This window comes from Carassius gibelio, chromosome A10 (genome assembly GCF_023724105.1).
Source record: "Carassius gibelio isolate Cgi1373 ecotype wild population from Czech Republic chromosome A10, carGib1.2-hapl.c, whole genome shotgun sequence".
In the NCBI taxonomy this organism is placed as follows: domain Eukaryota; kingdom Metazoa; phylum Chordata; class Actinopteri; order Cypriniformes; family Cyprinidae; genus Carassius; species Carassius gibelio.
In genome coordinates, this window is record NC_068380.1 from 9292710 (window position 1) to 9307614 (window position 14905).

Below are 14905 nucleotides of genomic sequence, written 5' to 3' on the forward strand. Positions count from 1 at the left end.
TTCATCTCATCCGCTTTATTTTTTGTCCTTCCAAACATGTAAACAAGACTGTGACCTGGAAACAATCATACATAAAGACACCGTGTGAACTGACAAATAAAAAAACAAACGTTGATAAACGGTTTATGAAAAACATTCTTTGAATGCTATAATTGAAAATGCTGGAATGCCTGACAATATCAATATATACTCTTAAAATAAATAAATATATATATATATATATATATATACATATATATAGACTTCTATATAGATAGACTTTATACTTTGATTAATTAAAAGTTCTCATTAAGGATTCTTTTTTTTTTTTTGACAGTTCCTGCATTTGGATCTTGAGAGATTTAAATAAATCAAATTTACGCTCCCTGATAAAGACAGTTACTGCAAAGGAGATTATTCGGCCCCTTTCGGAACAGACTGTGCCTGACATACCACATAAATAATTCTGATACTTCTAAATACTTTGAGTTCAAGTCTATATTTCAAAGTCCTGGCTTTAAAGAGCATCATTGGACCACATTGAGCACCACTACAGTGCATCCTTCTTGTTGAGCTTTAATGAATAACCAATCGCAGTCTCTAAACATTCCACTAACGATCCGGCAGAGAGAAAGTCCAGCTCCACCTCGATAAACTTAATGTAGATGTGTAACCCAGAAAGGACGCCCTCCGTGGCCTGGCTGGTGCAGTTGTCCTGCAAGAACCTGGTTACGGCCGAAGGCTCCCCTCGGCTGTAGTGTTTGCCTGAAGTCTGAAAGTGCTGGAACAGACACTGCTGTAGCGTCCTTTCCTCTGCAATCCCGAGGTAACAGTAAGTGACTATGGATGATGTCCTCTTGTCCTTCTCCAAGCTCTCACAATGGTCCGTCTCCTCCTCTTCCTGTGACGTGGAGCACTTATCATCTATGCTAGACGATGAATGGGACCTTGTCTCCTCGTGGCCTATTGCATACAGGCCATATGTTTTTGGGATGCCCCCTGGCAGAAGGTACTGGGAGGCATCGCTGCACCCTGCTGCTCTCGTCTGTGTGATCGGGATCCAGTCCACTTCCAGGTGCAGCTCCAAACAGCGAGCTTCACTAATAGTGATGTCTAGGAATTTATAATACACGTTTTTCCAGTTCATTTTCTGCACCTTGGTCATGATAACCCTGCCCTCTGGCTTCTCAGGGTTGAAGTATTCCCGCAGTCGTTTTCCAAGAGGGACCTGTGAGCTGATTTCTGCGTAGTGGTAGCGGATCTCCTCTCTCCACCGCGTGTTGTAGCCTACTCCGAAGATAGCCAGCTTATTGGACAGGTGGAGGCGGGAGAAGTCTGTCCACGTCTGGAAGTGCTCCCATTTGATCTCCACTGCCTCCAGGATACGCATCACGTTCTCCATCACTTCCTGGCATCTAAAGAGAGCATGAGGAGAGAAGGAAGTGAGTGGAAATTCTGTATTTAAAAGGACTGGGAAACAGGACACTGGTACAAACTTACTGAGTGTGCTCAGATGGCTCCAGTCGTATCTGAGGAACTCTGGGTTTTGAAAGCTGGTTGTCCTCTGTGAAAGACAAGATTGCTTTATTTGAGATACTAGAAAATATGTATGTGGTATCTGAATTGAAATGTGCAGAATTTTCATAGACGGTGGATGATAAGTAGGGCCACACCGATTATGAATATAACAAATTTTAGCAGATGATTGGACATCTTGAGAATTCTGCAAATTATTAAAATACAATTATTCATTCCAGAAAAAAAAAAAAAATCATATTATACATAAACACATACTACTAACACTAAAAGCCTTTTCATTTTGATCAATTTAATGTGTCTTTGCTAAATAAAAATATTAAAAAAATTACTGCAAGTTAAAAAAATGAAACTAAAATCTCTCTAAACTGTGGACTGGTGAGGTATGAACCTAAAATCTTTCAGATGCTTGCCAAAAATTGGCACCACTCTTTTTTTAAAGGAGGAGGATACTGCAATTATGACTTTAAACTTATTTACACTGCAAGGATATTCTTGCACTCACCTGTTTCTATGTCTCCCTCATTAAAGGCAGCAGAGAGGTCCTGATTACACCAGTCTTCCTGAGAGTAGTCCTCCATCGTACTGCCGTCTGACTCCATCTCCTGGTAGAGCCCGCTGCTGTTGATCAGCACAGGCTGACAGCTTTGAGAATCCCAGCCACCCTGCCCGAACACCTTCTCCAGCTGCTCGATGGAGTAACTGCTCTTCCTCTTCCCAATGCCGTGCTCTTTCACCCGGCTATAACAACGTCTCAGTGTCTGCAGACGAGAGTCATGTTTATAGATACAACAAAACATGCACACTGTATTTAAAACAATTAAGACTGAGACATATATCGCACATATTCAGCTGCCCATCAGAAACCAGGAAGAACAACTGTTTTAGTACCTACAGCACTTACACTTAAAAATAGACGCTCAATTTTTATCATCTTTTTACATCTGAGAATGATGCATGGCCTTATGAAATAGCAATGCGCACACTAGAGACTTATTCGAGCATCCTAATGTAAATGTAAATGTAAATTCAGATGCAGTTGAAAGCAGTGCAAAAGTTGTGTGTGTGTGTGTGTGTGTGTGTGTGTGTGTGTGTATATATATATATATATATATATATATATATATATATATATGTGTGTGTGTGTGTGTGTGTGTGTGTATATATATATATATATATATATATATATATATATATATATATAAATATAATAATTAATATATAATATATCACTCATGTTGTGTGTGGCATAAGAGATTCACGTGTAAATGTTGAAGTAAATAAATAAAAATAATGACATGCTTGATATATAAAATATGAAACTTTGTCAAACATCATTGGACAATTAAATTTTTTTATAATTACATGAATTAGATGTCAGCTATAAAAATCATAATAGAAACTTCAAGTACTTTAATGTTCCTAATGACTTTTTGTGAAAATAAAAATATGCACAAAATAACGTTCCTGTGTCATTCAGCGTAACAGATATATTCTTGTAAAAATGGTTTTAGGGATAGGGATTAACTAATTACAGTTAATTAGTTTTGTGGGGCTGCACTGTGGTCCTTAAATAGAGTCTTTTAATGTCACCTAATGATTCGGGTTCTGAATATGCACATTGAAGCCTTTATATTTTATGTTAATTTGTATTATCTAAACTTCAATGCTCCAATTTTTTTTTTTTTTTTTTTTTTTTTTTACCAAAGCTACGTGGAGTCAATATACCATAAACATCACAACAGCTATATATATGATCATAACGGACGGCAATCATTCCAATAAGCTTGAACCGAGACAGATCGATGCTTGTGTTTTGATTTTGACAGCTTCACCAAAGCTCTGTGTAACAAAAACAAACAGCCAAACAAATATGACAACGAGCCCCGAAGCAAATCTGAGTGACAGCCATGTGTTTGGATGTCTTATTCACAGTACCTTCATCCTCTCTCGGCACTGGGATGGGGTCCGTTCGTAACCCAGCTCTGACAGCGCTCTGGACACCCGCTCGTACATCGCGGGTCCCGGCGCCTTGCCAGAGAACACCGTCCCGGCCACCTCCAGCTGCTGCATCCGCGCCTCCGCCAGCCTCTCGTTGCCCCACACGGCGATCAGCGCGTTTGTCTCGGACGGTGTCCACGACATGCCTCGGCAAGCGCTGAAGCTGTTGGAGGCAGAGGCCGATCCACTCCGGCCTGCGGCCCCGGACAGCGAAACCCCGACGTTCAGAGGAGAGAATCTGTTAGGGGTGGAGGGGTTGGAATGGCACTGGTTGCTGTCACTCAGATCCTCGGATTCTGGAGAAGGAACCTCGGTTTTGGGAATCTTCAGCTGCACTGATAGATCAGGAGAACGCTCGGCGTTACTGGGGGCCGCCATCTTGCATCTGTTGCTAAGGGGAGGGGGCAGAGAGGAGGCGCGCATTGACAGCTTCATAATACCGAGTTATAATTTTTTTCAGCCAATGTCTATTAATATTACCAGGGCTCTCAAGTCTCACGCATTGGGCGTGAGACTCACGCATTTCAACCCGTTCACACGCTCACACGCCACACCTTGTATTTCTCACGCAGAGACATTACGAGGACAACGCCCACCAAGTTGCGGCGCTATTTTTTTAAACAGTGAAACAGGTAACGTAGAGGAATCAAGTGAGTTCCCCGAAGGCCCTGACACGCACCTGCTAATCGAATAAAAAAAATATAGCTACCGATCAGCCAATCAGAAAATAGCATTGCTGTATCCGGGTAAGATTTTTACAGGCTCGTGTGCAACACAGATCCAGACGCTCGCTGAAGTAGGTAACGTTACGGTTACAGACTTGTCAAGACAATGACACAGATTTTCACTATATGTTTTTTTTTTATCAATATATTAATTTAACATTTTTTAAAAACAGTCTAAGATATGTTTTGGTCTGATGGTTATTATGACCCCGACACGCACGCAATTTTGGCCATTATACGTGGTCGGCCGTAGCTTTTGTGCCTATTATTAGCCCACTATTATTTTTTTATTGCCAAAGTTACACGTTGAAGAGGATGCGGGGCTACTCTGACAGTTTTATATAAGAGACTTCTATAATAGGCCTATCCATAATACTTGTATGGCAGTATCCATAATAGTTTAAAAAAAAAAAAAAAATTCTTTCCTTTTATTTTTACTGCACCTCATCCTGGTCCCCATTTTCAAAACGTTTTGCCTAGGCTATTTCATTATATTTTATCCAATGTATAATATTGATTATTGCATTCGTCTATTTCAAAGATGTCAGGGAAGAGGCAAAGGATCAATCTTTCATGCTTTGTTCTAAAAGATCTGGGCCCGTATTCATAAAGAATCTTAATGCAAAAAGTAGTTCCTAGTGACAAAATTCTAAGAAAATTCTTAGAAATGTGGGCGTTTACTTTTAAAATTAAAGAAAAAAATCCTAGTAAAGAAAAAATTAATTCAGAAAGCATCTTATCCCTTAAAAGAGGTCTTAAGGTAAAATTTGTTATGAGCACAGACGAGGACTTTTAAGAGGCTTAAGAGTTTCTTTAGCAGAGGAGAAAATGGCAGAAAGATGAAGAGGCAGAAGAAATGTGTTGCAGACAATGGATGACAATGAGTTAATAAGACGGTATAGATTATATAATAATTTAATATAATATAATTTAATATATAAATTAAAGTAATCACTACATTACGATATTTGGCAACTGGGAACATGCAACAATGCAATAGTGATGATTTGGGTCTGTCACAACCTTCTGTAAGCAGAGTGATCACACAAACAATTACAGCACTTTCAGAACATCTTATTGTGTCACAGTTCATTTAGTTTCCACTGGAGATTCCCACCTTGCAGGCTCTAAAAACTGCATTTATGAATATAGCAGGCTTATAGGTGAACACAAGCAGGGGGAATGAACCGTTAATAGTTTGTCCTATACGCTCCCATGTCTGCTTCTTGTCCCTTGCTGTGTCTGAATTTTCCTTTAAGAATGGCCTTGTGTTCATCCACTAACTGGGCTAACAGTAAACACTGTTCCTCTGTCCAGATTGGCTTTCTCGCTCTTCTTGGCTTTGATTCCATGTTTGATACATTAAAACCAACACTCAAACCGCCACTTAAATAGGACGGCAATCACTGTAATTGGAAAGAGTGGAACAATTTTTATCATTCTAAGCCAATCAAATACCTTATAGGAAATTAAAAGCATGGTAAATAAAAAAATAGAATTCATATACACACATATAATGTGTGTGTGTGTGTGTGTGTGTGAGAGAGAGAGAGAGAGAGAACGGTCAAATAGGAAAAATTACGCATGTAAATTTAAAGTGAGGATTAGAATAGACCCTATACTTAAAATCACTCTTTTTTTTCCTTCTTGGACAACCAGCCAATCAGAGTCTTCAAAAGATTGTGTCATACATAGCAACCGGTTCAACCCCGCCTCCTCACTAAGATAAACGTTTTTGTCTTTTCCTTACTCAGAGTTGCTCTCAGATCGGTCCCGAATCGCTTTTAAGCTAAGACTCCTACGTAAAAGTTTTTAAGCTAAATTAAGAGTTTTCTGAGAGGATTCTTAGAATCTTTATGAATGCGGGCCCAGCTCCCTAAAAAGGTGGCTAGGTCAGAGGAGGAGGCTGTGGAGAATACAGTAGGGGAGGGAGTTAGGGTGCCAGTAGAGGATGGGTGCATGGAAGAGACTGTGGAGGACCATAGAGGAAACAGTGGAGAACCCACTGGAAACAGGGAAAAAGAGAGGGTTATGTAGAGCAGCCACCTGTAGGTGTTCCTTTAAGAAGGAGTGGTCAACCCGATCGCCATTCATCACAATGGGAACCACCAGCTCTTTTTACTGGTGCTTAGTCTGCAGACAAGATAACTCCTGTGTCCATCAAGGTGTGAGGGACATAAGCAGGGAGGATTTCTAAAATAGCTGCATTAGTGTTAGTGCTTGCTCATTCAAATACCTATGCTGAGAGGGTTTTCTCCATGGTGGGATTAAACAAGACCAAAACCAGGAACAGTTTAGCACTTGATGGAACTGTGAAAAATGGCTGGCCTGGAACCACAGTGATTCAAATGGGAGCCACCAACCCCTGGCCTCAAAACCAGCTACCAACACCTACTATAAACAGCACTGACCATTTTTTCTCTCTCTCTCTCTCACACACACACACAAATAAATGCTGAATTAAATAAATATTATTTTATTTGTAAGAATATGTGTCATTTATGAGGTCAGACACCCGTCCCCATCAAACCCCTGCCGACATCGCGACCGCGGGCAAAATCTCACTCTGAACTCAGTTCAAAACTTGAGAGCCCTGTATTACGCTACATATTATAAACAATTATGTTATAAATAAACATATTACATACAAAATAATAGGTTATTATTATGTAAAATGCAATGTTACCGTTTTGAATCATTATAATAGCATATCTAAATATAATAATGAAGTGCAATTGACAGCTTCATTGCTGACAGTTGTCGATTTATCGCTAAAAAGTCTCTCTTATAATAATAGGCGAAATATTAGAATTCATTTAAAGGCAATAATATTTTACAATATGGCTATATTTTTGTACAACTGCATATAAGCAATATCTAAGGTAATCAAGGATGTCATGCCAAAATGTGATATTATGTAAATAAAGAAACATAGGTTATGATACTCGTATTCTCTCATGAATGTAAAATAATAATACTATATTAAAACATGATCGAATGCTTCTATTATTAATATTAATATTTTATTAAAATATTATACTTTTTAGAGATGAGTATTTTCTTGATTTTCCTCTGCAATACATGTGTATTTTCCACCACTCTACAAGGGAAAGTACCACTGCTGTCCACTAGGCGGGGTTGCTTATCCTCCTTACATTCTGCTTTGTGTCTGTTAGTTTGTTAAAGTGGCAACAGACTCAGCATATTTTACTTGCATGTGTTCTTCTATCCACAAGAAATACAATTTTACAAATTGAATTCTGTTTGTGTTTCTCAAAAAAATAATGCATACGACCTTTTCTTGCCCTGTTATTTTATAGACATACATAAGTTAATTAATGCTTTGCATAGAAAAAGAAGCAGCCCAGATATCTGTATGATATCATTTTTGAATGAAGCTTTAACAATGCTGTCAAATTAATTATTTTCTGTTGAAAGAAAATCTTTCTGGAATCCAGCTTAACTAAGCTGCAGCTTCACAGCTGTTCACAAGATTTAACAGAGAGTCTATTTAAGGTCAGAGGTTATGGGCTGCCCTAAGAATAGTGAACCGTCCTAACTGACACCATTTTCTGTCTATAGCTGGGTGTTTTCTGACAACCTCATTATGTTTGATGTCTGCTTAAGGTTAGATGTAGAGTCACGAGACATTATAACCTTTAAAAAAAACCTAAAAAAATAAATAAAAAAAACAAAGATGACAGGCACCTACGTAGTTTATAAAAATAGATTAATGCATACACTTTCATGACCATATGGTGATGGATCCTGAATCCTAAACTGTGGCTGCTCAGCACACATTCTGATAAACACATCAATGTGTTTTTCATATAACTTTATAGTACACAAATATAATAATAGTTCAAATTTGCTATTAGTTTACCAATTAGGAGCAAACCCATACGGATGATTAAATTGTGTATGAAAAGAATAAAGAATCTGATGATATGAATAATAAAGAGCCACAACCCCGTATTGAAAAACAGACTTTTTACTACAACACTGGACATTATATTTGTGAATGCAAATCTAAAAGGGGAATCTCTTAGCATATTATACCCCACAGACATGCATTTCCATACCTTCAGCTTAATGAGGAAACGGATATGTTTTCTCATGATCAGAAGCATGGCCTTCTGATTAGACTCGCTCTAGAGGCATCTCTGAACGCCTTGCTGACATTAAGTGGAGCACTTCTTAGTCAGATCACATAGTAACTCGCGTCTTTGTGAAATAAAGCCAGCACTTTTTTTATTTATTTAATTTTTTTATCATCAGCGAAGTCACGAAAGCCCTTTAAAGTGCTGAATGTGAGAGAAATTCTAATGACCCTCTGAAACATTAACGGACAGTGAGAAAGTGAAGATAATTACTATTATTAATTCATAATTATATAATTATTATTTCTTAATTTAGCATTTTAGCAAAGATGATGGAAGCATATAAGTGAATTTGTGTAGGAGAGATTGCTTTAAGGATCCGCCGGCAAAATTCCTTTGCATTTTATAAAGCCCAAAGTGCTTATTTGCATGTCTAATGGGCACAGATTTTTCTGTTTCTATTTTTCTACAAGCAAAAATACACAAATGCATTAAATAACAGTCAATTAGACCAAATTTGAATTTAGGATATATTGATAAACCTGCCATGCTGGTTGCCAGGCAACAATTTTTTTATATTTAGGGTGTCCGTGATGACTAGCCCCTACAGGGTCACAGATGTGCTACTTGTCTAACAAAATGTCCTCTACCAAGGATCCTCCTGCGATGCCCTTCCTTATTTTATTTTTTAACTCTAAGACATATGCCAACCCTAAAACCCAAAAGCTTTTACTTGACATGAAAGGAGCTGATTCTGGATTTTGGAGCGAAATGGAGATACAAAGTACAATTTCTACCTGTGATACTGATGGATGCTTTGCTCTTTTTTTATTATGAGTGAGTCGTCAATGGTGGGAGCTTTTTACAACCATCTTTACACTTATCTCACTCGACTGGCTTTATATCAGATCATTATCACGGTGGTGTGAATGATCATTAGATTCACTCAGGAGCGCAGCTGATTGCAGCACCTGCAGACACCAGTTCAGAGAAAAAGCACATTTTGGTTTGGAGGCTTTCATTATCAGCCAGCCTTCTCCCTTTTATCACCTAAAGCATCATGAAATCACATGGAAATACTAAAATATGTGAATTTTTGTAAAGACAGAGAAACAGGTTAACAGGTTGGTGAGTTGTCATGTATAAGTTAACGTGTCTGAAAGAGAGATTTTTTGGTTCAATGTTTTGATGAGTTGACTCAAACCACTTGGAGTGATTCAGTCGTAACTCGTGAACTAATATGTTTCCCGTTGGTTCAGCAATAAAGAATTCACGTTATACAAAGTTCTGTCAACTCTAGGCTGTTAGGTCCTTAAAGCAATCAGCTAGTAATCACATTGTTATTTACACGGCACAGTTTATTTGTTTATTACTTGCTGCACAACATTCAAATACTTGGCCAGTGTTTGCTGTAGCAGTTTACATTTCACTTTCAGAAGCTTTCGCTTTTTTTTTTTTGCATTTGGTTTTGCATTTTTTGTTTTGCTTAATTTACAGATGTTTGATTAAAATATGGGTTACCTTATGTCACACTGTTGATTCTTAGTGCTAGAGCGCATTCATTAACCAAACTTGATGGTTTTGCTGACAATATTAGGCTTATTAGCATTTGTCATAGACAATATTAGAAAGACTTGAAAGACTTTAAAAGATTGTGAGCTTTTAAAAAGCATTTTTTATTATATTTTAATATTATTTATATAACAGTTCAGAGCTGTAGTTGTGATGGCACACTGTTTGCAAAAGTATTGTAACTATTGTTTTGGGAAACACTGAATAGCTGAACCTTGAACAATGGAACTTACATAACAACGCTTCTGGGAAATTCAGAGAGTGGTTTTGTGGATCACCTCAAACGTTTCTTTGAAAAGATCTGGCTCAGTGATTTATATACAGTACAAATCATTACATGCAACAAGCCACTTTCTTTACAGTGTTTTAATTATTGTTGTCTGTCCATATTAGACCATTTAAACATTAACATGATAAATCTTCAACTTAATATACAGTGTTTACAAACCTTTTGATTTATGTAAATAGATGAAAATTCGCTACCTTGAGTGGAAAACCACTCCAACAACTTCACTGTTCCAAACGAATACCTAAACAGAAAAATGAAAATGAAACCACATGCCAGACAGATTCATATGGGCAGCACCCTTTAGTTCATTATGTTATTCCATCATCTCAAATTCTCCTGCATGTCTACAAACAAAAGCCTCTCATTGCCCATCAGACATATAAAGATGAGGTCTCTTACGCAGCCACCCGTCGTCCCGATGAGAATTTACCTCAGCACCTCTCGCAGATGGGACCTGGCCTCATGGGAGCACTGTAGCCATGGCTAACCCCCCTCCGGCGGCAAGGCCCAGGTGTTTCCCCTCAGTCAGACGCCAAGGTAATTCAGCGGCGACTCCAAAACACACGTGCTCCCTCATCAGCAGGCCCTCACCCGAGAGCAACTTTACATTAAAGACTTGTCTCATTAGAGCGCAGCGAACACGGCCAAGGCTAATGAGAGAGGCTGTGATGACGGCAGGCTCTGATATTCAAGTGCAATAACAGACCATGGTCAGGGCCAAAGCCATGTCACGCCTGGGTGACGGTGAATGGGAACGGCGCTGTGATGTTGGCATTGACAGCATCCAAGTTCAAGGCTCAGTAAGATTGTATTGGTATTGGCTATCTCGTGCGTGTTGAGGGAGTTGCTGTTTACAGAAGGAGTCTTATAATGATCCAGGTCAGGGACAGATATCGAAGTTAAGCAAGATATCATGTTGGTAAACATTTCATCAAATCATTTGAGATTCAGCTTGCTGTTATTCAGTGTATAGTGCAGTAGTTTCCAAACAAAAATAACAACAAGGATGCGCTGTTTCTACGTGTATTTAGCTTTGATTTGAAATAAAACAGCGCATCCTTGTGGTGCGGAGGACATAGAAGAGCATACGCATCATGGTGATATGGAGTGACGGATACCGTTGGCAAAGAATTATTGAATAAAGTCATTATTGTTGTTTTCTTTGCTTACAAAAAGTGTTCCCGTCGCTTCATATAACCCAGATTGCACTTCTGATGGCAGATGGAGTATTCTGATGATGACTTTTCATACCTTTATGGACCTTGACCCTGTTATTTACTTGGTAGTCTATGGGACAGTCTCAAGCCTCCAGGTTTTCATCCAAAATATCTTAAATTGTGTCCTGAAGACGAATTGAGCTTTTACGGGTTTGGAACGACATGGAGGTAAGTGATTAATGACAAAATGTTTATTCTAGGGTGGAGTATCCCTTTAATTATTTCAAATAAATGCGATCTTACCGCATGCATCTCTGTGTCTGTTTAAAGTAGGCCGAATCTGCTTTAAATCAGACACAGAGATGCAGTGCGGTACGATCACATTTATTTGAATTAAGTTTCCATGCTATGTTGTTGTTGTCGTGTGCAATAATGTGTGTAGCCTATTCAAGATTCAAGATTCAAGATTTTTATTTGTCACATTCACAATTATATAGAGCATATATAACCAGCAGTGAAATGTGAGTCATGTCCACTCCATGGACAGTGCAATTTTTAAAGAATACAACACAGATGAAAATATACATAAATATAGCTACGAAGAATGAAATAAAAGTAAACAATAAAAATATATGAATAAAATATAAAAAAGATGTATACTGTAGAATTAAATATAGAACGCAAAATGCTGTGCATGAGAGTAAACTGTAGTCTTAAATATTAAGATACACAGGGATGTACAAGAGGCAAATGTGCAAACAGGTTGACACAGTATGACAATGTAAGGTAGAGAATGATGAATATATTACTGATAAAGTGAATATTACCACTTACCAAATGGCAGCAAAGTGAAAAGATGGTTACTGGGGTGGATAGAGTCCTTGGTGATGTCCTGCAGAGAGAGGAAAGCAGACCCGGAGATGTGCTCAGCTAAGCGCACAACTCTCTGCAGGGCTTTGCAGTCTTGACTGGAGCTGGTCCCATACCACACTGAGAAACACTAAGTCAATACACTTTCTATGGCCCCTGAATAGAAAGTTTTCAGGATTGCTGGTGAGACCCTGAATTTCCTCAGCTATCGGAGATGGTATAGTCTTTGACTGGCTTTATTAACCTGTGTTTGAATGTGAGTAGTCCAAGTCAGGTCCTCGGAGATCCTCGGAGATGGATATGGTTTTACTGCATATAGTTTTAATTTAGCTATAAACCCGAGCCCGAGTCCGACCCGAACCCAAAGCTATTCATTAAACATTCATCCGAACCCAACACGAAACCCGAAATTATTTCCGGACCCATTGGGCTCAGGTCGGGTAGCAGACCTCTAGTGCTCTCAGAAAACCATATATCAGAAGTTTAAAATCAAATGGTTTAAAACTCATAATTTCAGCATGATAAACATGATAATCACAACCAAAACAGATGTTTATAGCAGGTCTGAGCTGTAATGGCACATCTGTTTTCTAGAAAAGGGGGTGGTCAACAGCAGCTCATTTGCATTTAAAGACACAGGTCCTGAAAAACAGCTTCCACTCAAAATAGGCATTTTCTAAATTATATTATAAATATAAGTATTTTGAGCTGAAACTTCATAGACACATTCTGGGGACACCAGAAAGTTATATTATAAATTGTAAAAAGGGGTTCATAAAACAGAGTTCAAACACAAAAGTCACTTTCTGTTGGTCAACAAGGAGAATTTGCATGACCAGCTTGAGTAAAAATGAAGTCTGCAAGCTTTGTGGTTAGTTATTTGGGTTTCTGTTAGAGTAGAAAATATTTTGAGATGAGCCTATATGTATGTCTCTGTTTTGCAAAATATATATATATATATATATATATATATATATATATATATATATATATATATATATATATATATATATATATTATGAATATGTCAGGTTCACAGTGGTGACATTTTGCAGGTAAAAAAATTCTGCTTGTCAATAGTATAATGATGTATACAGCACAGCTAATGCAGAAGTAATATTTTGTTGAATGAACTTGAATTGAACTTGAAGACAAATGAAATCAAGATTTTATTGAAAATACTGGATTTCACCTGCAAAATATAACCACTTAAATGTAAATGAGACGGTGTTTCTAACTCTTCCGATAAAATTGCATGGTTTAACATGAAATCTGTAAGGGGGATATTTGGCCTCTTGCCAAACTCCTACAGATTCCTATTGTGGACAGCATCTTTAACACTTTAGATAAAATTGACATTGTTCAAAATTGTTGTAGAAGTCTTATTTGTAGACATCAAAGTATCATGGTTTTTCAGAAAACCATTATCATTTAAATATTAAACCTCTGTGCTTAACTAATCCTGTACTGTTTGTGCATGACATGAATGCTACATTAAAACTTTGTGCCATGTTGATGTGATTTGTGCTTTCCTAAGCATATAGTCTAGCTGATTTCAACCTGACAACTGATAAAAACTGCCAAAAAGCCCCACTGGTCTATAAGGAGGGACCCAAGTCATGCTTAGAGATTTGCTTGTGGGCTTTTTGATTTGGGCTAGTAAACAATCTCATGGCAACACAGCTCATATCATCCTAGCATAGCTTTACATTTGTTGTTGTTGTTGTTGTTGTTTTTTAATGCTCATGCTTTCTTCATAAGAAAATGTTATGGGGCTGCAGGATTCTAATATTGTGTTGGACAACTGGAAGCCTCAGAGAGCCACTGTGGTCGTGCCATTGTAAACACGGCTATGTTGTTCTTATGTCTGTACTGGAATCACAAGCATAACATAAAAGTAGACAAATAAAAACTTTAATCTGCACTTTATACAGATTTTTAGGTGGCTTTGTTGTGTTAAAGTGTTGTGTGAGGGGTCAGAGATGGCCGCTGTTGCCCTCATTATCCCGTTATCCCCTCACCTCAGTGGACCTCTTCATTTGCAAATAAAATAAGATTGAGTGAAAACATTGGGGAGAAAATCACTTCATCTCCATTGATTTCTCTACGAACAGCACTTCAAAAGCTGGGGGATTTACAAGGCAGCTTTTTATGCACAAGTAGTCTCATAAAAGCAAATTAAGGACCCTGAAGCAAACAAAAACATTTGTTTTGGAGGTTTTGAAGCCCAAATGAGCACTTAGTGAAGCATATCCATTTTTTCAGATTAATTATTAATTTCATTACTCTCTCTTTGATGCACAATCAGTGCTAATAACTTTCAGTCAGAATGAATAACTGTGAAGGAAGACTCAATAAAGGCATCAAGATGGTGATGAGTTTGATAAATGAGTCGACTGAGTAGTCTACTCTAGTTTGTATCGATGTAGTTGGTGAGTGATGAACCGGACTGATGGTGGCGTGGGCTGGAGGAGGGCCAAGGATTGTCAGTTCTCTGGTCCTCTGTGGCCCAGGTGTGGAACAGCTGCTTCCTTTGGATGGATCCGCGAGGTCCGGCCCCTGACCCCAGCACTGTCCGTCGTTCAATACACCATTACCCCCAGCAGCTGCACTGACCTCTGGTCTCTCACATGCCTCGGTCACTTCTCATTGCGGCAGGGGGTTTGCAGAACACAT

The 14905-nt window shown here is 38.3% G+C and overlaps 1 protein-coding gene across 1 annotated transcript; it reads right to left on the bottom strand.

The window, feature by feature from the left end:
• Window positions 1-3942, bottom strand: LOC128021104 (myb/SANT-like DNA-binding domain-containing protein 2). Its single transcript, XM_052608038.1, has 4 exons — window positions 3454-3942; window positions 2021-2276; window positions 1480-1543; window positions 1-1394 (listed from the first exon to the last, which is right to left on the bottom strand). Exons 1-4 carry the CDS (start codon window positions 3937-3939, stop codon window positions 530-532), a joined length of 1671 nt encoding a protein of 556 aa, XP_052463998.1. The 5' UTR covers window positions 3940-3942; the 3' UTR covers window positions 1-529.
• Window positions 3943-14905: the final 10963 nt, after the last annotated feature.

What these genes read in the sequence shown, in the direction of transcription:
- LOC128021104 (XM_052608038.1), bottom strand. Translation starts at nt 3,939, where the DNA reads ATGCGCGCCTCCTCTCTGCCCCCTCCCCTTAGCAACAGATGCAAGATG. An exon ending in AGTGCCGAGAGAGGATGAAG is followed by an intron (nt 2,277 to 3,453) that starts GTACTGTGAATA and finishes TCTCGTCTGCAG; the next exon opens with ACACTGAGACGTTGTTATAG. An exon ending in GAGCCATCTGAGCACACTCA is followed by an intron (nt 1,395 to 1,479) that starts GTAAGTTTGTAC and finishes TGCTCTCTTTAG; the next exon opens with ATGCCAGGAAGTGATGGAGA.